The following is a 21749-nucleotide window of genomic DNA, read 5'->3' as shown; positions in this document are numbered from 1 at the left end:
GCCATTAAACACCAACATAATCACTACTCGTAATGTCACCTATCGCATGCCCCATGTACCATAGTGATAGATCGAACGAGTTTAAACAATTGAATTAAGGGAGTTGGTTGTTCTGTATCGTCTTATTGCACCCAGAGCACCTGGTGCTAACGGTATATTGCACACTAGGCAGTGTTTTATGTGCATTTATTATAGTGTCTATCCAGGGAGTAGTAGCGTTACCTTCCACCTGCTAGGGGCTTGATTTAATTGGAATCGAACGAATAGCATTCCTTTAAATCGATCGTCTGGAATTTTCTCTCGATGCAGCCGTATGATTATTTCACTTTTGTGTGTCATTGTTCAAGCCGATCGGCATAACAGCTAAATGTGTTTTCATCCATACCATCGTCATCGCACTTTAATCAATGAGTGCATGTCTCGTGCTCGGCACCAAATGACACTTGAACGGACTACGGCTTGATACCGACGCACCATACACACTACCTTAACGCTAAGATGTATGTACCCTACGCAACAGCCTTGGCTTTTGTACCTTTTGTGAAGTAGCCTAGATAAGCGCGGTGATTTCGCTTGGAAATGGGTACATCAGGCAATTAGTCAGCGAGAGATAAATTGTCTTTGCTTTGACAATACGTTTTGAGATAGGAAAATATGATAGGAAAGCTTTTGTTATGCATGATGAATGTTCGTTGTAGTATGTACAGATACGTTATGAATATGTTGTGTCGGTATGATCATAGCAATATCTGTTGACGTTTAGTGGAATCAACAGTAGCTGATATTAGAAGCACGAGAGTGAAAAGTCTAGGACAGTTGTTGGTAACGCTCGATTCAACTGTCTATTTACGTTTGAAAAATGTTAAAAAACACTTGAAGTTTATCTTGGAACTGAAGCGAAACTGGAACTGGACTTGATATCTTTAGCGTATAACTACACAATTTCAAACATGTGCAACCAATCAATATTTAATAATTGTACTTTAATCACTTTAATTTAATCAAAATTACGGAAACTGATGAAAATCAATGTCATAAAAGGTGATTAGCAGCAGTAGCAGCGGTGCAGGAAAAATAAACGAGCAAATTAGCAATGTTTTCGTAACAGGATGCTCATTAATTTATTCTGACAAATTATAAGCAACGAGCGATAATTGATTGCATCAAAGAAAAAGAATGAGTAACGTTCTTCCGTGAAATATTTGCTTAGGATGTGGGTGGGAAAAGCGGTGCATTAGATAGGAAGAAATTTTGATTGAAGATAATGTAAAAGAGATCTGATACAGTGTTTCGGGTGTGTATTGATTGATTCTATACCGCGGATGAATAAGTACGCAAGTGGCTGTTCTCCCGGTGGTAGTATCATATTTTTTATAAATCAGTGTAATCAGTGATTGTGGCTTTAAAAAGAAAAAAAAAAACAATTGATAGATCGTGTTGAACGTGTTGATTTATTTTTGGTACATGGCAAAGCCTCCGACTTTATCACGTCGTCGGATAGCCAGTCCACGTGCTGCTGGGAAACGCTTCGGATGGGGTTTAGTCTCGGTCCTGTCGTTTGGGATCGACGCCGCTATCAAATACAGTATCGGGGCCACTTTTGTTGGATAAAAAAGTAGTAGTAGTAGCATAAGGAATTGAAAAAAAAAACAAACCAAACAATAAGTACATGGTGTGGCACAGTTCGACGGTAGTTTGACATACTTCATTCTGCATGTAGAAATAGGTCACTGAATCCGAAAGGGGCTGTTTCACATTAGTTTTCGTTCGGGTTTCAAATCATTTTCGGAAAAGAATCACTGTCATTAACTTACGAGTGGATTGTTATGCTAAAGGCGATTTTAGAATCTTGTGCTTCAGGGTTCGGTGTCGTTCAACAAAGATTGACTATCTGATTAGGCATGACCGATCTCATGGTCGTTAAGCAAAGAAAAAGAAAGTATTTTAAATGTATGTTTAAGGGTTGATACTTATTTGCTGTTCATTTTTTTTTGTAAGCAGGTTCCACTTTGTATAAATGTGGGGTTCTTATTGATTTTGTTATGCACTGAAAAGCCAATTTTTTCCGCAAATAAATACTAAACAAAATCCCCGCTCATTACCTTATGAATTTAGTAGAATGAAGTATATAAGTAATAACTGGAAAAAATAATCACATGCTTCCACTGACACCCAGCATAAATTAAAACTCAATAATGCTAGACTGCTTCAAGCTTGATCCTTAACTATGTTTGTCACAGAGATGGGTGCACACATTCAAATTCAAAAGTGAAGGGATTGGATGAGTGGTCAGGCTGCGACCACTCTGCGAACGCTTCGAACAAAGTTGTGTAGCAGGTAAATCTCTTGACGGCGCTCGCTGCAACCAGAGCTCATTAATCAAGGTATCATGGTATTCCGATCGAAAGTGCCAGCTACTTCAGTTTGAGCAATGCGATCTTGTTTCGAACAATCGATTGCATTGACTCTATTTCTAGTAGCAATCGCGTTTGAGCATTTCATATTAGCTAGCACTACTTGTCTAAAGCGCTCTTATATGATATGATCTCTAATTCTTGCTAGTGCTTCCTGATGATGAAACGAAAATGTGCCAAAGCGACGTACACATTTGATGTCTTAGTTGAAGAATGTAAAAAAGAAAAAAAAAAGTAGACCATCCATACTAAGAAACATGTTATCGAACATTTCACTAAAATAACAGCCTCAAATCGGAACGTACACTATTATGCAAATTGCTTCCTGTTTGCTTCATCGACATAATGCAGGGTTGCCATACATCCTTGAGATTCTGCACACGTCGAAGATCTAGATCTAGATGATATTTACGTTCTGGTTGCTGCACTTTCATTTATCAGGTGCTGCTACCAACGTAAAAACCAGTTGGCAAGTAGAATGCCAAGGTCGTACAGGATTTCCTTATGTAAGGCAGCGTTCTTACCCGCACAACGTCCATACACTCTGGACAGTCCAAACCTTTTTACACCTATAGGTTTCCAAAATCTCATTTGAGACTAACACAATTTTAAAAAAGTGTGGCGTTGAAAATGTCGGTCTAGTTTGACTCATAATATCTTGTTGACATTTATAAATGAGAATGTGCGAAAATATCATCCAGGTCAAAACCGGTTTCACATTGCATTAACCTTAGGTAAAAGCTATTAATGATCGGCATTTTGTAGGATGGACTTAAACAAAAAAAAATACATAAATGTACGGCTTAGCGTCGGGCCTTCGATGTTTGATTAAAGGTAACTGTCGCAGTAGGAATTAAGACTGCAACTAGAAATAAACCATTGTTGAGCTTAATAAAGCGCGACTAAAATGGAATGGAAGTAAGTGTATCCTAGATTACGGTAAATTTATTTAATATTAATAACTAACACAATTACAATTTATGATTAATGAATTCTAATTTATATAATATTCCATCGTCAGGAATTTTAACAAATATCTGAAATCAATTATGGATGGTTCCTGTAGCATATAGGACGTCACGTGGGAGCAAATGTCGAAACTCTTTAGCGTAATATAAATACATAATTCTGTTCCAAATGAAGTTCACAAACAAAAAAAAGCATAAAACCGAGTGGGAAATACATAAACCAATTGTCAATTGCTAGTGAACTAAGTGAACTAAATTATAACGAAAGTACTGAAAGGCCGTTTTTGCTTGAGAGTGATTAACCGTCAGATTATGAGACAATACAAAAAGGTAGTTCAGTGTAGATACTGTTGCAGGATTCTCTTTTTATATTTTACAGACATTAAAGCATCGGTGTATCTAAATCTGCAACATCTCAACGTTAAAAATAAGTGAAATAAGTGGCGTAGTAGGGATATTCCGAATTAGATTTTGGCGCGGCAATTTTTCATCCGATGGAGGATAACTTCAAATTTCATTGCAACCATAGCCATCAGCCCATCATCAGCCCGGGCTGGCGAAAAGCAACGTGGGAGAAGATGGCTTGCAATGAGGATTTATTTGTTAATTTATAATATGGGATAATCCGCTTTTCGACGCAGTCCTAATTGTGTGCTTTGGTTCAGAAAACAAGACAAAACACGGATGCGTAACATTTACCCTCGATTGCTTTGTATTAGCAGAGCATGGTGAAGTATTTTTTGTTTCATTTCTTTCATTTATCCTTATCCAACACCAATTAAGATCCCGGCAGAAATACATATATATAAGTATATATACATATTATTTATACATAACAAAACATCAGCACATTGTACCATTAGTACATCAAGATATGGGCCACATTTCGTTATCACGTTTAAGAGAAGCACTGGTACACTGCAAATGGAAGCTTGGCACGCTGTACTGGTCTTGCTAAAGCGTCGCCGTTCGACAGGAAAAAGTGCGAAAATTAATGGACGGAAATAAAACTAAATAAAAGTGGACCATGCCCTACAGCCACTCGCGGCTACAATCACCGGCGTCCTTCGCTGGTACCATGCAACTTTTGAAGGAAGCAACACACACCAGCCCAGCCCAGTCTTGCCCTCAATTAATGCAGCTGGTTGGTCAATACGTCGGCTGAGCTATTCGGATACTGGTACGACTTTTCCGACGGTTTTGTTTGTGTTTTTTTTATTTATTCCTTTCTTCGTCCTTCTACGTCTCTTAAGCCTTGTTTTACCGCAGTGCTTGAGCTTATGTAACAGAGTTGAACTGATAAACTGGTTTATGTTGGACGGAATACCGCTAAATGGTCGTACGTCAACGTCTGTGGGACTTGGGGAGGGCGAGAGAGAGTGAGAGAGAGAAGGTGGCCGCAGTATAAAGCGTGTGTGTGTGTAATAAAAAAACCATGCTGGGCTTCAGTTTCAGTGCGAAGGAAAAACGGTAGGGTCAACAAACCGGCTGAAACGAGAGCACAGTCGCTGTGGGATGCTGTGTGGAAGGCCTGCGAAACGTCCTTCGAACTTCCACATAGGTAGGCCGGTATAACACCAGAAGCGAGGAAAAAAGGGCTTCGTAGAAACTTGGATTACATGCTGGAAAGTGCAAACAGCAGTTGCACTACCAAGCTGTGTGGACAAAAGTAGGGACGTTATTTTACTTTAACCAAAAAAACTTACTTCCTTCGGGTTACGCAGCTTTATGGAAACCTATGGGAATATGTTTCCCGTTTGTTTGGTAAATTTGATGTGAACTTTATGAACTTTTTATGCATCACACTTTAGTTGTTAATGTTTTTATAAATAATAAAATACAAAAAAATTATGCGATTTTCTTCGAATCACTTGCATTTAAGGTTGTTTGTCGCAGTGACAATTGCATTCGAATGGGCCAGAAGGAGTTCTAGGGGGAAACTGTCAGTAATAATAAACATGATCCGGCTTAGCGAACGCGTAGCCGCAACGTTCTGGCTTTTGTTTGGTACGTTCTGGCGCCATTGCAGTTATAATTCTCTAAAGAGATTTCGGATGCATACACCATGGTGAGGTTTTTTGTCGCATTGTTTACGCTGTGTGTGAGGGTTTTGTTTGTTGTGGCTTGATGTTGAGTTTCGTTTGGCTGGGTTTTCAAAGCCTGTGTCCAAAAACATGCAAAACGACACTGTTGCCCTGTATACGGCTCGTTCACGTTTGCACCCGTTGCGTAAAAACATGGTGCACTTGGTGCATGAGTGCATATCAGTGTATGGTGTGATTCTGATGTTCTTTTTCATTTGTAACATTTTTTGCGTGAGCAAGTTGTTTATAATCGAGTATTGCAATCAGTCACTTTTTTCAACGAGTATTTTTGTCGGATTTTCACTTCCATCATCATCATCAGAGAATGTAATAGTTGCGGAACCAGTTTCGATCGGTCCGCGTGTCTGCACTGGATTTGCCGATTGCTTCAGTACTTTCATTTTCATTCAACGCCATAGTTACTGCAGTTGGTAGTGCACCCATAGCGGTTGCATAAAGTAAAGGTGCATTAACTAGATTCGCAAAGTGCACAGTCAATATGCGGTCAGACAGTCCTCGAACAGGAGTGACTTTTAACGTATCGTCATATATTTTTATATTCACACTGTGGAATATGTGGTTGAAAATTCGGGAATAACAAAAGCAACAGGAGAGCAATCCAGAACAAATGTAGAGCAAACTATTACTTTGTAGGGCATTTTTTGTAATTCGTGGTAGAATGGAATAAGCTTATAGCTAAATTTTGACGAATTATTATTGTGGAATGGTTCACACGCACCATAATCTTATTTTAAATGGACATGAACTTGAAAAATAACATTTATCTTGTTTTCTAATTTTACAAGCCATTTAGAGTCAAGCCATTTAAAAGCTATAAAGCGTCATTATCATTTCGTACACGATTGTTCCAATCAGCAATACGAAACTTTCGCTTCCGCACCGACTTCCCCAGCCACACATTGAACTTCTCGTTTACCTCTTCTGTATGCAAACTCTTTACCGTTTAAAAGACAACATTAAATTAATTCGTTCAATAGGCAAAGCAAATGAAGCAGCAACCAGTCTTGAATTCCGCTCTGGAACTTTTACTCTATTCCCGAAACTCAATGCTTTTAATGTATTCGGTACGGAGGTACTTGTTAGACGAGCTTTTGTTAGGTTTGTAAAAGATATTTTCCTCCGTTGATGGCACCTAATGGTGCGCATATTCACACGCAAGTTGGTATAGCGGTATAAACCCAAACCCATGTTGCTCAAACAATTCGCTTTGTGATTTTTTTTAAGGCATTTACGCTGCGACGATTGATGGCCATGAAAAGATACCGGGACTTTCTTCTTTTATGCAATGCCCGCCAAAAAAGAAAACCCCACTACCACCACAAACTAATCGACTCTGGCGATGTAATAGCAAGATTGTGTGTTGAAATGTTTTTGGCCAGTTGCGGCAGATTTGGGAAGGTAGAAAATTTCGGAGTTTCACTGGTATCGGCTTTACTTTTTCAAACGTTTTCCTTACGTTTACACAATGCAGACTGTGAAGAAATGCAATTAATCAAAGCTCGGCGGGGACCGAAACCTCTTAAAAGAAAGGGTCCCGTTGTAGAAATTCTGCAACAGTAGATATTATGACAAAGTGCTCGGAACATGGAGAATACAGAATGAAATATACTCTATTTCGTCATCACAATTTTCACCCACTAGAAGATTGGAAATATAAATCATCCCCAATACATACAGTTGGGTCATGGCAAAGCGGCCGTGCGTTAAACGGAGCTTTTGCTAAGTTTGGTATAGTTTTGTATAGTTGCTAGTGAGGACAAAGTGAAAAAAAATCTTTAAATGCAGCTCAATCATGAACGGAAAGCATGGTGTATGACTACAAACAGGTAAATCTCCACAACGTGTGGGGAAATCCATTACACCTTGCATCGCAACGTTAGATCCCCTGCCGATCAACGTGCTTTAGGCGTATTATTATTAGTAAAGTATACCCTTTCGCCCGCCTGGTCGCTCTATTAAAGCTGCGGAGATACACGGTCTAACGGGTTACGCGGTATTAATAGGGTGAAACTGTGACGAACAGGGAAAAATGGAGAATTAATGGTTACTGCATGCCCAAGGCACTGGCTTCCGCGTTAAGTGAGGTACCCTTTTTTCACTTTAATCTCTTTAAAACAGCGATACAGTTACAGACAGTGGGTCGCGTAAATCGGTAAAAATTTCGCAAAACACGCGAAATCATTGGAAAAGGTTCCAAAAATGAGAATTATAGTAGCACAACATTCAGGGCACATTAAGCAATCCAAGTGGTGGATAAGAGTATCAGAATATTGAAAATATGAAAAGGCTACTTATGAAAAGTGCGTTTGTGTAAGTTCGGTGATATTACCGCAGAAAAAATATTATATATATTTTTTTTATAGGTAGCCATAAGTAGCCATAACACACATCTCAAGAACACTGCAATAATGCTGAAGGGCAGGTGTTTTATTATAGCTTTCTGCTATATTCTTTAAATATTAATAATCGATCCTTTCAATACTACAGACCATGTAGTGGGATGGCACTCCGAATGGGGTCGTGAGAATCCTTCATGTTTTATTTGTACTTTGCAGCATTAGATCATTCTTTCACCATTGGTCTGTGGCTAGCCCTACATCTGCACATAGATCACTAATGAGAAGGAAGCTACGAATGTTTTCCTTCAGGGATACCCATGTGTCGGTATGTTTCAACCGGGCTCGTGGTACATATGTATGTATAATGCAAAAGTGCTGCTAGTAAGCAACATTTTCCTTACAAACTGACCATGAAATCAACCCAAGCATCGTGGAAATAACGTCGGTCACAATGGTACAGGCATGGCAAATGCCGCAGGAGGACATTATGCTTTCCAATTAGCATTTTCATACTTGGGACCATCAACCATCAAGAGAGATAGGATGACCATCGGGTATTACCAGTGCTGGTGCTAAATTCCGCTCACTTTGAAGGGCACTTGAAGAAAGATGGGCGCACTGGACGATGCGTTGGTGATTGTACTGCAATACGGATTTTATACGAGGGTTGACGATACTTGGTATAAAGCAATCTTTGTCTCTGTGTGTTGCGTCAAGCGGTTAGTGTTTGCGGGAAGGCAAGGTTTGTTGAAAATTGTCGGTTTCAAGTGAAATTGAAATTAAACCATCGAAATCCGAAACCAACCGCAATCGTTTCAAACACGTTTCATGTTTCGAATGTGCTCTTTGTTTGGCAAGCAAGGGTAAAAATAGAGAAGTTCCAATTTTTTAACCCAAACAGGACAGATTGTTAGGAAACTAAACAAGTAATATTGTAGTAAATTTGTTAACATACCCTTTCAGAGCCCTATTCGTACCCTATTCAAGGACGGAGCTTGAATAAGCCATCGGTGTCTCGGCTCTTTGAATTAGCGACGGTCCAGTAGCTGTGTCATGTAACATTGCTTAAGGGCCGGGGATTACTCTTGTTGATCTCTCACTCCTTTCCTCGGTACTGACGTTTCTATATGATATGCTTTCTTGTTAGTTTTTCCCGCTAGTTACGCATCACAATCAGTTGACACAGTATTTTGGGAAAAAGTGGTATCGTGAAAAGGCGTCCCCCAAGGTGCTGATATACCTTGTAGAATTCGTGACAAGTTATCGGGATAAGTAACTGGTCTTATGGCGTATGGCATGTTCTTGTAATAAACCCGAGCATCATCGATATTGTGATTTATTATTTGTTGCATTTTCGTAACATCAATAAGATTTCGCAAACAGAAAAGACCTTTCATATCATCATTTCTTCATCCTTCATAGTTGCATGGATGTAATGATATTTAAATGATTAAAAAGGTACATACAGGCTAAACATTCTTAAAGCAATGTGTTTTAAATGACCTGCATTGTTAAAGTAGTGTACTAACGTAGGAAAAACTTTATATACTATTATAACACTAAACAGCGCTATCGTATCACAAAAACGTTTATGGCTTAAATAAGTTTTTACACCGGTTAACCGCATTCCTAATCCTTCCGAAGGGCATTGAGCGCCTATCGTATGAAAGAAAGTGGTAATACTTACAACGCCTGTGAATACGACACGTGGTTAACATGTGCAGGTTTTGAGGTAAAAGTGCGGAAGACTGTACGCCACTACTGGTAAGATAAATGCACAAGCAAACGCAGTGAATGCACTCTGTTATTGCATCGTTCGTTTGCATAGTTCGGTCATTCAATCGTACGTTTGTCCGTTCGTTCGTTTAGTCGTCCATTCGGTTATGTGCAGGTGCAGCGATGCAAAACGATTGCAAAACGAGCAGCACGTGTCGATGTGCATGTGCGTCGAGGTAAGCATAAAAGCAATGTTGCCGAGGGTACCAAACATAGTTCCTGCTGCTTGATATCACTGTGAAATCTGAACATTTTTCATCCACAAACCGTAGGCACAGGGCCGGTACAATGAATGAAAACTTTCATTTTCAATGCCAACCTATGTGTGTAAGATAAAGCTTATAGATGTACAGTGAAGAGAAATGCTTTACTCCAAACCCTATATAACTGCAAGAGTTAAAAATTAATGATCATTGGAAATGAAACGTCATCGGCAAACAAATTACAATCGTGCTAATTGAATACAAAATTGGTACTTTTATTGTGTTGTATCGTTAATGCAAGCGGTTTTACAACTATTTTTTTTCAATTGTGTCTATTTATTAGGCGTACCGGGGATCAGTCAAATTTACATCGCGATCCCAACACGTGGAGCCAGAAAATTCACCAGAACTATCATCAAATGCAGGTGACGAACTCGTACCAGTCTCAAACACACGTTTTGTTCGGAGGCGTTCCACATCAACAACTACTACCTTGCCAGTGGATTCATTTACGAAAGCGTATGGCAAGGAAAAATTACGCGGTTTTAGAGATGGGTCAACCGCATCTTATGCCAGTGTCGAGAGTGAAGATGTACACGAAGCAAACAATCGTGCCACCGTTCCGAATCGACGAACGAAACAAAATAATGCTATCACGTTGCGAACGGAAATTATAACACGGAACGCGTTTGAAAGACGTATTGATAACGATAAGGAACAAATTGTATCAAATGCGTTGGAGCCTGTAAAAAAGGAGAACCTATCTTCGCAGCGGCGCCGATCCAAGAGCAGAAATTTTGAGCCAGAACCTTTTACCACGATTGCAAGTGACGGTGCTGTAAGCGATCGGGGAGCGAAAAGAGTCAACACATTAACAACATTAAGCCCGAACCTTTCGAATGAAGTGAGAGAAGAATTAAAAGGGTCGGCGCAACGTTTCATCTCAGCAGGAGGAACCAGAGGGTCGAATCATGTTGCATCAAACAAACGAGAGGAGGGTTCATCGGAGGAAAACTATCCAGAACCGTTTAAGAAGCTATTGAAAGCGCAGCTTAATGATGATAAATTGAAGACAGCGTACGTGAAAAATTTGGAAAGCACAACCAACAAAAGTGTGCATGCTATGCCCGAACGTAGGAAAATCCAATCTGCACCATCAACTACGGAAGCCGCTGTGGCTGCTAACAAATCTAATCAAGCTGCTGCTCGACGTGTGCAACTACCGAAGGAGCCCGTCATAAACGAAAACAAGTTCAAGCATCGTACTGTAGTACCGCTGAAATCTAGGGACCAAACGCATAGAAGTTCGCAGTTTTCAGAAACAAACAATACATCCTCCGAAACCATTCTACAAACATTGGGCACCACCAAGAAAAGCAGCTCGTCGGAATCATTCTCGGAGCAGCTTTTGTCGGTACGACAGCTCAGTTTTCGCACTCGGCATATTGAAAGAAATGAGCATAGTTCCAAAGAAAGATTTAGCATTCCGGACAAGCCATCGGTGGAAGTTGGGGATGGAAAGACGAGTAAGTCGCATGTTCGAGCGACGATCGAACCCAGGAAACGGGTTACAAATGCAGTCGAACGTCAGCCACGTGGCAATGTGAAGGTGTTAAGTACGACTACTCCAGGACCAACGACCACGGTGAAATTGATCACTCCAAGACCCGTGCGCACGTACACGCGGAAACAGAACACATTGAGTTATCTTACCTCGACTACCACCGAGGCGACGACTACAACTAGAAAACCCTTTTCACCTTCACCTAGGTCGGGTTCCTTGTCACAACGGAAACCACAATTGGCGACGGTCGAAAAGAATGTCTTAAGATATAGCACCGAACGAAGTAATACGATTTCGCGACCAAACAGCAAGAAGCAGTCAGTAGAAGAGATAACAAATTATTTATCCAACTCGCGTGAAGCAACTCAACCATCAGCAAACGGTATTGAAGAGGGACCTCAACAAATCTCACTCCTATACACAAATCCGGTGGAATATCTGAGAAGACGACAGAACTTAACTAAAACGACAAAGAATTATAGTACCACAACTATTCCTTCGGCAAGATTTAATGAAAACAATACAAAGGCACCGGTAAAGCATGTTGCAAGGAAAACTTCATTGACTACAAGACCAACAGTTTCCAGCAAAAGCAGCTCCAATACTGTGGTAAGTCAAAACTAGGAATTTACATATTTACACAACAAAGTTATATAGTAATTGTCTTCAATGTCGTGTTTAATATGGATAATTAGGTTTTATCATTACTGCGATCAGCGATAACTTTGCTAACGATAATATAACTTAAAAATGTATTTTCGACATTGTTACAGTTTAAGCGGCCCCCCTCTTTTTCTTCCATTCGGTCAAACAAAAAACCTGCCGTATACACGCCAACTATTCCAACATTTACGACGCTATCGACGGTACGTATTCAATGAACGATGGTTAAACCACTCCTTAACTCTAGCTAAATGAATGAAACCATTATAGCCAAGATCAGCTAATCAAGTCAAACGCAATAAATAGTCAAACAACAGTTACACCCAGTAGAGTACTATAGACATTATAAAGCGTTGTCTGCACACGGTATGGTTGGCACGTAACGTTGGTTACAGTAAGAACCAAGCTTCGTAAACCAAGCTATACTGAGTTATACACTAAATGTTTTGCTTTACTAAGGTGACATGAAAAAAGCTACATAGAAAATGTATGCAAAAATCAAAACATTATACTAATATTTATACATCAGTTTTATGCATCATCTATCGGTTGAATTTTTACTTTTCTTCTGTACCTCTGTGGTGTTTCGCTGGAAGATCGCTGGTAAGGGTAACAATATTTGGAATCACGACGAGCAACACATCTCATCAAACGGTAGTGAATTGCATGCGGTTAATCATCTTTTAGATGTTTCATTATTCACTGGCTTACCGTCTGTTGGAGGCTGTCAGATTACGAAGGTGGATAATGAAGGAGACAACAACGCTTCTAGCACTGGAAATGGAGGATCGCTGCAGTATTCTGTAGGAATGAACACAGTGGAGGATTGGGCTCAAATCGGAAGTTCAGGTTTATCGTCAATAGAATCAAAAGGATCACAATCAGAAAATGCACACAGAACGACCTTGGGAGCTATAATGCCATTTTTGGAAGAACACTCAATGCGATATCCTGATTTTCCAATTTTTATAAACGTACAACAATAATAATGCAACCAGTTCTCCACAAAGGTTTGACATTAATTTGCTCTAGGTTGTAGACAAAAGTGGCTCAAAAGTGACAAATTTATTATTAACAAAAATAATATAACGATGTTTCGCGGCCATGTGCGTCATATACGGTAAAGAAAAGATATCAACGGTTTTTCGTTATAACAAAACATTAATGGCTTCGGGTGTTGGTATATTACCTAGATTTTCATGCCTATTTTTCCATATTCAACAATCGTCCCAATACAGGTGAATTAACCAGATTTCGCAAAGCTTGGTAATATTTATTTGTAATTTACAATTTTGATATTTTACCAATTACGGGGTGTTTGATGCATGTTATAACCACAAACCTTTATTTTATCGAGTAAAATATGCAAATAAACGAATAAATAAATAAATGTTGATTTGGATTAATTTTAAGATAATGCAAACAGCACCGCAACGCTTACGAAACAATCAATTGCTTATCAGAGAGCATGAAAACACTTACTTGCTGGCCATAGTGTGGGGTTTAATGAATGTTTGTTCTTCAAATTTTCTTCCAGCAGATTAATCCTTTAACGTTCATCCAGATAACAGTGTGTAATTTTTGGTACAACTTGAAACACACTATGTTGTACTACCTTACGTCCGCATCAGCTTTACTACCATGAATCGAAATCATACAATAATTTCCTCATCTCGATGATACCATGATTGCTCTTCATCAATGGATTAATCTTCTTTTAAAGATCGTTGATTGTTACTAACACCTACTTGTACGATAAATAAGATTTTAGAAGGGTTTCCTCTGTTCGCATAAGCGTATTTCCGTAAATAAAGGAACAATGGGTAAAAAGTATTAAAATAAACATAGAAACAACTGATCATGATGAAAGTAATAAGTAATAATCGAGAAAGTGAAAATAACAATTAAAGCAATACATTGCAGGTAAGCGTAAACTTGACAGTAACATGAACGTTGACTTAAATGTATTATTGTTATTCGTTCCAAAACTATTTTATTTTCCTGCTATCTGACTACATATCGTTGAAATTCGATGATTTTAGACAGATTGGAGGGAATAATCGGTAACGTTGGAAGCACTGTAACTTGCTTTGTAATAAAGATTCTCATAAAGTTTTACCAAAGACCACAATTGAAGATTTTGAACAAGACACTTTGAACTAAGTTATATCTGTGAAACTATGTGTTACCTATGTCGGATGTATCCTTGTAACATTTGTTTTGGTTACGGGACAGGCACATATAATATAGCACCACTCATACCTATTTCTTCCTCGTTTGCTAAAATATATTCTGTAATAGTTTCCATAATATTCTCGACTAAAACTGTAATCCCTCAATTCCAGGTAAAGGTTATCCCCGATGGTCAAATTATGCAAAAGCCCGCTAACTTCAGCACAAAACTGCCAAGCCGCATCGCTAGCCTATCTTCCCACTCCACCACCGCTGCACTAGCTAACGAAATCGATATCTACGATGATGTTCATAGAGCCGCGATAAAATCTGCTGATCAGTATGATAGGGAAGACACCGAAGAATACGTCGAAAACGAACTGCAGACGGAGGAAGCCCAACTAAAGGTGTTATCAAATCAACAGGATCTTAACGTGGCAATCGCTAGCGGAGAGAAAAGATCAGGAGGCAGAGAAAAAGAGATCGCCCCAGTTTCGTCTGGCTTAACCCAGAGCCATATCGACATTGACACACCGAATCATCGGGTCCAGGACGTGCCGTCCGCCGTGACCGTGTCAATATTCAGCGCACTGTCCGAGATCCTTTCGCAACCTACCGAAAGTTTACAATTTTTGTCCTCCAGCACTGATGCACCAACTTCTACGTCTGCATCTTCAACAAGCACCACTTCAACTTCTACCACCACCACAACCACCACTACCACTACCACTACCACCACTACTACCACTACGACCGTACCACCGCCTCCTCAATCACCAGAACCGTCTTTAATTTCTAGCAAATCCACCGACAAGGTACTGGAAATGGTGGGCAACAGTTTTGCCTTTGCTTCCAACGTACTGCCTGTAAGCGCGGGCGATACGTTTGTACATACTGCTAGCTATCAGGAATCTACCGATAACACGAATGTAAATAAAACTGATCTAACCATTGCAAGCACTCGGATCGCGGAGGGGAATGTGACGATTAGGCAAAACTCGCTAGCAAGTTCTGGAGAGACTACATCGACACAGGCAACGTCATTGTGGACACAACCATACGAGCAGGAAGAAACGAACAGCCCTAACTGCGAAAGCAGTGCAGAAAACGATATCGAAAATAGAATTCTCACGAATATATATCCGTTTGTTCAGGACAGTTCGATTGGTAGTACGACTAGTGATTCGTTTCTTCCTACCGTTCCTGCTGTACCCAGCTCTTCGCTCGATGCCCGTGACCTTCAGGATACCGCTGATGCTGATGATGTTCCTTTGTCCATTACACAGAAACCGCTAGTGCCCGCAGCAGAAACGGAAACGATGGAGACTGAGACACCGACATCCACTACTGCACTGCCTACTACTACTATTCGTGTGACTGAAGAACGGGACCCCAACGCAATGACTACCCCTACTCCAACCTCTAGGGTTACAACAACGAGCATGATCCCTAGTACTGCCACTACCATCAATGCTGTAGACCACTTTGAATCCGTGTTTACTGTAACAGCTTCAGATAACGATGCATTACTAATAGAGAGTGCTTCTTCGACGGCGCATCCATTTTCGTCACAAATCGCTTTAGAACACCTCACAACTCCTCATTACAAACCTAAATTTCAAACACATTCCCCGACTGCCTATCCCTACGAAAACATTTCTGGTGTTGAACAATCAACTTCAACGATCCCACCCTACATTGCTCAGCTAACGGATATTAGTGACTTTGCGGACACTAGCACTACATTATCAAGTGTCCAAATTGAATCCGAATCGTCAGATAAATACGTACACCTTGCTTCGACGACCTTTGCTTACACTAACCATAATTCCACATCCGGCAACAGCAGCAATGCTCAAGTAGATCCACGCCAAATGTCAGCGACTAGTCCACCCGACCAGGCCACTGAACTGCCTGCCAAGATTATGAACAGTACACCATTCATCATTACTCCCATCACTCCAATTGCTTCCTCCATTGGTTCGCAACAGACGAGCTCCACCGCATACGTTACGTCACCACCAATGACCGTAAGTAAGACACTTCACTCTTTCCCATCTGTTTCCGATGTCACCACTCGCCCATCTCCTTCCGATCTGCTGGCTCGGCTCAGTTTTGCCAAATCTCTCGAAACTACCACCGACGAGTACCGACCGAGATTTAAAATGCGCATACCAGTCTTGCCAATTGGTTTCCATGATCCTGCCTCGGTCTCGAGGGCGGACTCTTCTTTCAATCGATCTTCGCTTTCGTTCGCGACTATGACACTATCGAGCACAACTGATACTGTCAAGGCTAAAACGATTGGTTCTACTGTTCCCGTGACGTCCACAACCTCGATCCCTGCGGTGAGCACAACTCATCCGGTGGGCAAGCGATCCCGCGGGATTGTCGTGTACGGCATACTGCCGAACAATACCGTCGTTCGGCGGGTGATTGGTGGAGATGATGAGGATGTTCATACAACGACAGAAAATGTGCGGATCGTGTATGGGATATTTCCGAACGGTACCGTGGTGAAACGCTATCCGAACGGTACGATCGTGCCCGAGGTCAAGCGCCATAGCCCCGTGGAAGTTACCAACATAGACCCGCGTGAGCTACGCAATCCGAACAGTATCATCTATCGCACATCAGAAATTCCGCCACTATTACAGTCGTTGGGTCTCGCTCCACCAGCTACTAGCACCACAGCCTCCTCTAGCACTACTATAATCACCAAGCCAACTGTCAGCACGGCACCCACTACGAAGAGTCCTGTTGTCTATAGTACTACTGCTCTACCTTCTAGTATTACTTTTTCTACCACAATGAACCAATCCACGGTACTTGAATACTCATTCTGAAGCTCCTTTCCTTGTATAATGATCTGCTAGACATGCGTTGATCTTTCTCAAATTCTGCTACTAGCTAGTCTAAACCCAAAACATCCCAGCCGCAGCTAACAGTAGTATAAACAATCGCCGTATCTTTGACTTATCTTTCGCAGAATGGATTTTTTGTTGTTGTTGTTGGTGTGGTCCTTGCGGATCTTATGCATTAGAAACACAAAATTAGCACCAAAATTTACATTAGTAATCCCGACTGCTCTAGGTTGGGAAAACATTCTCTTTCAATACATTATCACAATCACAGAAAAGCGAAACAAATCTTTATGCATGTATTTGGTGGGTGCAACTGTTCTTAAGATTTATTGTTTTCTTCCCTCTATCAGGCTTCATCCGTCGCTCACTCACCTTCCGCTATGAGTAATGTTTTCTGCTTCTATGATTTTTTTTGTTTTACTGCTGAGCTATATTTGTAGATACGAAGCTTACTGAGTACTATCGCTTTTGCACGTTACTTTAGATATAATCTTCTTTAAATGGTGAAACTAGTTTTTGGTTTTCAATAATATATTTTCGCTTTGCCAACAGGGTACGACAACTATTATTGAAATATTGCGCAAGTACAATGAAGCGAACCAGTTGGATGCAAAGGTAAAATCGGACAATGTCTTCAGTCTCGCAGGGGGTAAGACAAAATCATCGAACAAAACGAATGGTACCGGTACTACCACGACGGCTTCATCGGTGGAAATTTCGAATGTAAGAAAAACAAAATAATGCCGGAAATCTTAACGCTAATAATTGGCGCTACCAACTATTTCTCGTTCATTGCAGATTGGCGGTGTTCATGAAGATGTACGAGTCTCACGACCGAATTCTCCCGACTTAGTGTATCGATGGAAACCGATCATAACTTCGAGCACAAGTTCGAACGATAACGAACTGTTTCCTACACCCAGTGAGCCAAAGATCACAACAGCATCAGCTACACCGAGTGTGTCCGAGAATACCGTACCAGATATGATGGGAGTTGGGAAAGGAAACTTTGGTTCGTTAGGATCGGATTTAGACAGAGGCGAAGAACCATTTATTATGGGTAACGACGACTTATCAAGGAAGAAGAATGGCGAAACAGGAGTTAAGAATGCAAACAATGTGTCGCCTAATTTGGAGATTAACCTATTTTCAACAACAAGTGCACCTCCCGTGGATGGCACTACAATCTCAACCACTGGGAGGGTAATTATCGCGTCAATTGTTCAAAGTACAATGCCTTTTCAACGGTCTACAAGCCCGACGGATCCAACCACCACTAGACCAACAACACCGCGGACAACAATTGTCAGCATAACTTCTAGCACTACAAGTAAAGTGAACACAACAAGCACAAAGATGTCTCCAACTACCACTACAGTGGTGGTTCCTACGACAAGTAAAAAATCGAGTTCTACCGTGAATCCTGCAACTACACAAAGAACTCGTACAACAACATTCTCCGATGCGGATGATTTAGCTTTCTTGGTAAGAAATATGGTGCTGGGTGTTTGCCATTGGTCGTCGATTCAACTTGGTCAAATAATATTGTTTCTACCCCCAGCGTCAACTAGCAAGATTCCTGAACGGAGGACAGTCACCCAGTAACAATGGACGAAAAACAACAAGAAAACCCACTACTACGTCTACTACTACTACCACTACTACTCCTAAACCTACTACAACTACACGGACGACTACGACTACCACTACTACTACACCCAGCCCAACAACGACGCCGAGTTTAAGCACGGTCATCATTGATAAGGATGATCCAGCCTTTCTAAACGATGTGGTTCGTAACAAGTTTTTCTTTCATGTGAAGCAGTGAGTTTCATCTTAGATTTTATTTTCTAGCGTAAATTACCCAACTTTGCAACACCAAATCCTCTCGTCGACACACCGCTGGCTAATAGAATACTTCAACTAGCAATACAAAGAGATCCCAAGAGCATTGCACGATTACCCTTGAAAACTGGGAATGAGTTTCCATCGTACGAAAAGCCACGCACCGAGAGTCAGCAGAAAGAAATTTCAAAAGCGACCACCCTGTCTCCGGAGGAAATAGAGAAAACGAAAAAGCAGCTGGATCGGGAGGTACAGCAGTATAACAATGATTTGAAACTTCTTTCGAATCTACTGGGAAGACCCATTACTGAGAAAGATATTCCGAGCCTTACCAAGCAGCTTGGAACAGGTGGCTCTGGACCATTGTTTGCAAATACTGGGCTATCAGCGACGAGGACGACAACGACGCCATCGACGACGACAACGAGCACTACGCGCAGACCGACCTCAACAGCAGACGGCGAACTCTTGAAACAGCTGCTTCTCACGCAGCAACAGCAACACAATAGCAGCCCAGCAGTTATTGAGAGACCAGAGTTTTACGGTAAAACTAATGAAGCAATTTTGGCAGCCGTGTTGAAGCAGCGTGGCATAGGACCGTCAAACACGAACGGAAATATTGAGGACATTTTGGCGCAAATATCGCCAAGCGTTCGGTCGTCTACATTACTTCCGATAGTTATCACAACACCGCGACCCACGCCGAGACGCACCCGTCCCCCGCAACCACCGCCATTACGATCTCAAAGTCCAATTCTGGACGGTTTGAGTTGGTTGTGGCGCGAATGGCAAGCGACTGCTCCACAACCACGCAATCGAGTTCCTGGTTCTTTAAGCAGTGCCACCAGTGTCCGAACGGGAACGTTTGGACTTAGTGGTGGTGGCGGTGGCGGTGTTGGTGGCCTTGGTGGGGGCAGAACAGCTTCTCTAACACAATCGTACGGGGATGAGGGTCTAGACCCGGATGCGGTAAAAAGATTTCCTTCCCTTTGGATCCTAAAAGCAATTGAATAGGCATATTGAAGTGAAACTTTTCTCATTGCAGAAACCAATCAACCCCAGCGTGACTGAAGAGCCACCATCGTTGTTCGGCGGGTTTGGCATCAATCCCGGAGGACAACTGTTGAATGCAGCGATCGGTGTGACTCGTGCTGTATCACAGTTCCTAGGCGTAGCGCTACAGGTAGGCCGTGGCTAAGCATTTTTGCTCTTTCCATCCAAACCAAAAAAGTTATTCCTTTAAAAATGATCACAAATCGAAAACTTTCTACCACGTTCTTTTCATGCTCCTACCATTCTTTTTACGCAGGGTGCAGCCAAATCATTTACTTCCGCCTTTCGCCCACAACCACTCGCTAGTGAACCAGCGGACGACCTGAGCTACTATCGGTTCAGTGGTAGATAATGATTTGGACGGTTTACAAAGAATTCTGTGCTTCAATGCAACTTTATAGACAACTGAGATCGATACCGCGAATAACGATGGCGTTTTAGCAGATTCTTGGCGCAGATCTCGTTGTACCGTTGCCGGTGTAAATAACTTTCCATTGCGGAACGCAAAATTTTATTAATAGCAGCATCTGAATGTAATCGTTTTTATTTTTAGCAATTCAATTAACATAAGATAACTGTGAGTTGAGTACCTCAATAATTTCAGGTCAGAAGAGTCAATAGATTAGAGAACCTTGAATAGCATACGGTTGATAATGTTCGCATTAAGTCGGTAAACTGTCTATTAATAGTCTCGGGCAGATGTAATGTGTAAAACATGCTTATAGCGAAGAGGAAGGAACCTTTATGAGCTCATAATTAATAAGACTGTATCTTGTGAAAATTGTAGTACTTGTTCGCTGTGTGTATTTTCTATTTATTTAAATTTCTCAGGACAACGCGCTAAGATTGTTGTGTCGGGCGAAACGAATAAGGCTTTGATGGATATGTTTAAATTGGTCCTAGACATTCCACGGATAGGGCAAGGTTAAAATAGCGTACACAAATCGTTTCGTAAGAGTTGAAAACTGAAACAGAAATTTACTGCTACTACTGCTTACTAAAGCGAAGTGAAATTGCTCAAGTTTTGTAAGTTCGTCGTCGCAAAATTAAAACAAATGGGGCATAGCATAGTGTAAAAGGTGATTGTGTGCCATTTCCGTGTAGCTTCGGAGAAGGCATTGCTAGGTAGTTGAATAAAATTCGATGGGCTCTCTACATCAGCAGTAAAATATATGTAAATTATGGGGAAGCAGCGTCTTTTTCAATGAAAAGCATAAAGGCACACTCAAACAGTTTGCACATATATGTGGTCATAATAAATAACTATATTACTTTTATTTCCTATTTCTTTTTGTTTTGCACGTTCGTGGTGTGTTAAATCTAGCTATTGTGGTATAGCTTAATCGATAAAATAAGAACACCTATTCACTAACGTTGCAATTCGTTGCAATTTCAAAGGTTAGCTTGATAAACGTTCTTAGTTCAATATCTCATTTATGAAAACAAATTCGGATTCAAAACAATATTTTAAATTGCAGTAATTTTATTGACAAGTTCTTGAAAACAGCTTGTTTTCCTCGTCCCTCTGTAGTTTCTCTTTATTTTTCATATTAGGTTATTTAAACTGAAGTTTAATTTATGCTGTTACTTGTCAGTTTTGCTTTGCAATAACACCTCGCAGGAAACATAACTTATTTGGAAATGTTTTACCTTAAATTATATTATTCGTAATCTGTACAAAAGAAACGCCTAAAAGTTAACCTGGTTATTCGCATATTCGTTCGCAGTGTGACTGTAAGATTACAACATTATGTTTTAATAGCATCTTTTCCCACTTGTATTC

The 21749-nt window shown here is 40.7% G+C and overlaps 1 protein-coding gene across 1 annotated transcript; it reads left to right on the top strand.

Annotated features, from left to right (window-relative positions):
- The first annotated feature begins 9760 nt into the window (after window positions 1-9760).
- Window positions 9761-20318, top strand: LOC128718172 (mucin-5AC-like). The gene is made up of 10 exons (XM_053811841.1): window positions 9761-9778; window positions 10149-11978; window positions 12143-12235; window positions 14378-17029; window positions 17621-17791; window positions 17867-18553; window positions 18630-18860; window positions 18923-19882; window positions 19959-20096; window positions 20223-20318. The coding sequence occupies exons 1-10, from the start codon at window positions 9761-9763 to the stop codon at window positions 20316-20318; spliced, it is 6876 nt and encodes a 2291-aa protein (XP_053667816.1).
- The last annotated feature ends 1431 nt before the right edge of the window (window positions 20319-21749 follow it).

Source organism: Anopheles marshallii, chromosome 2 (assembly GCF_943734725.1).
Source record: "Anopheles marshallii chromosome 2, idAnoMarsDA_429_01, whole genome shotgun sequence".
Taxonomy (NCBI): domain Eukaryota; kingdom Metazoa; phylum Arthropoda; class Insecta; order Diptera; family Culicidae; genus Anopheles; species Anopheles marshallii.
This window is presented reverse-complemented; position numbering and strand designations above follow the sequence as displayed.

Coding starts and splice junctions, on each gene's coding strand:
- LOC128718172 (XM_053811841.1), top strand. Junction 12,236..14,377: donor CATTTACGACGCTATCGACG/GTACGTATTCAA, acceptor CCTCAATTCCAG/GTAAAGGTTATCCCCGATGG. Junction 19,883..19,958: donor AGGGTCTAGACCCGGATGCG/GTAAAAAGATTT, acceptor TTCTCATTGCAG/AAACCAATCAACCCCAGCGT.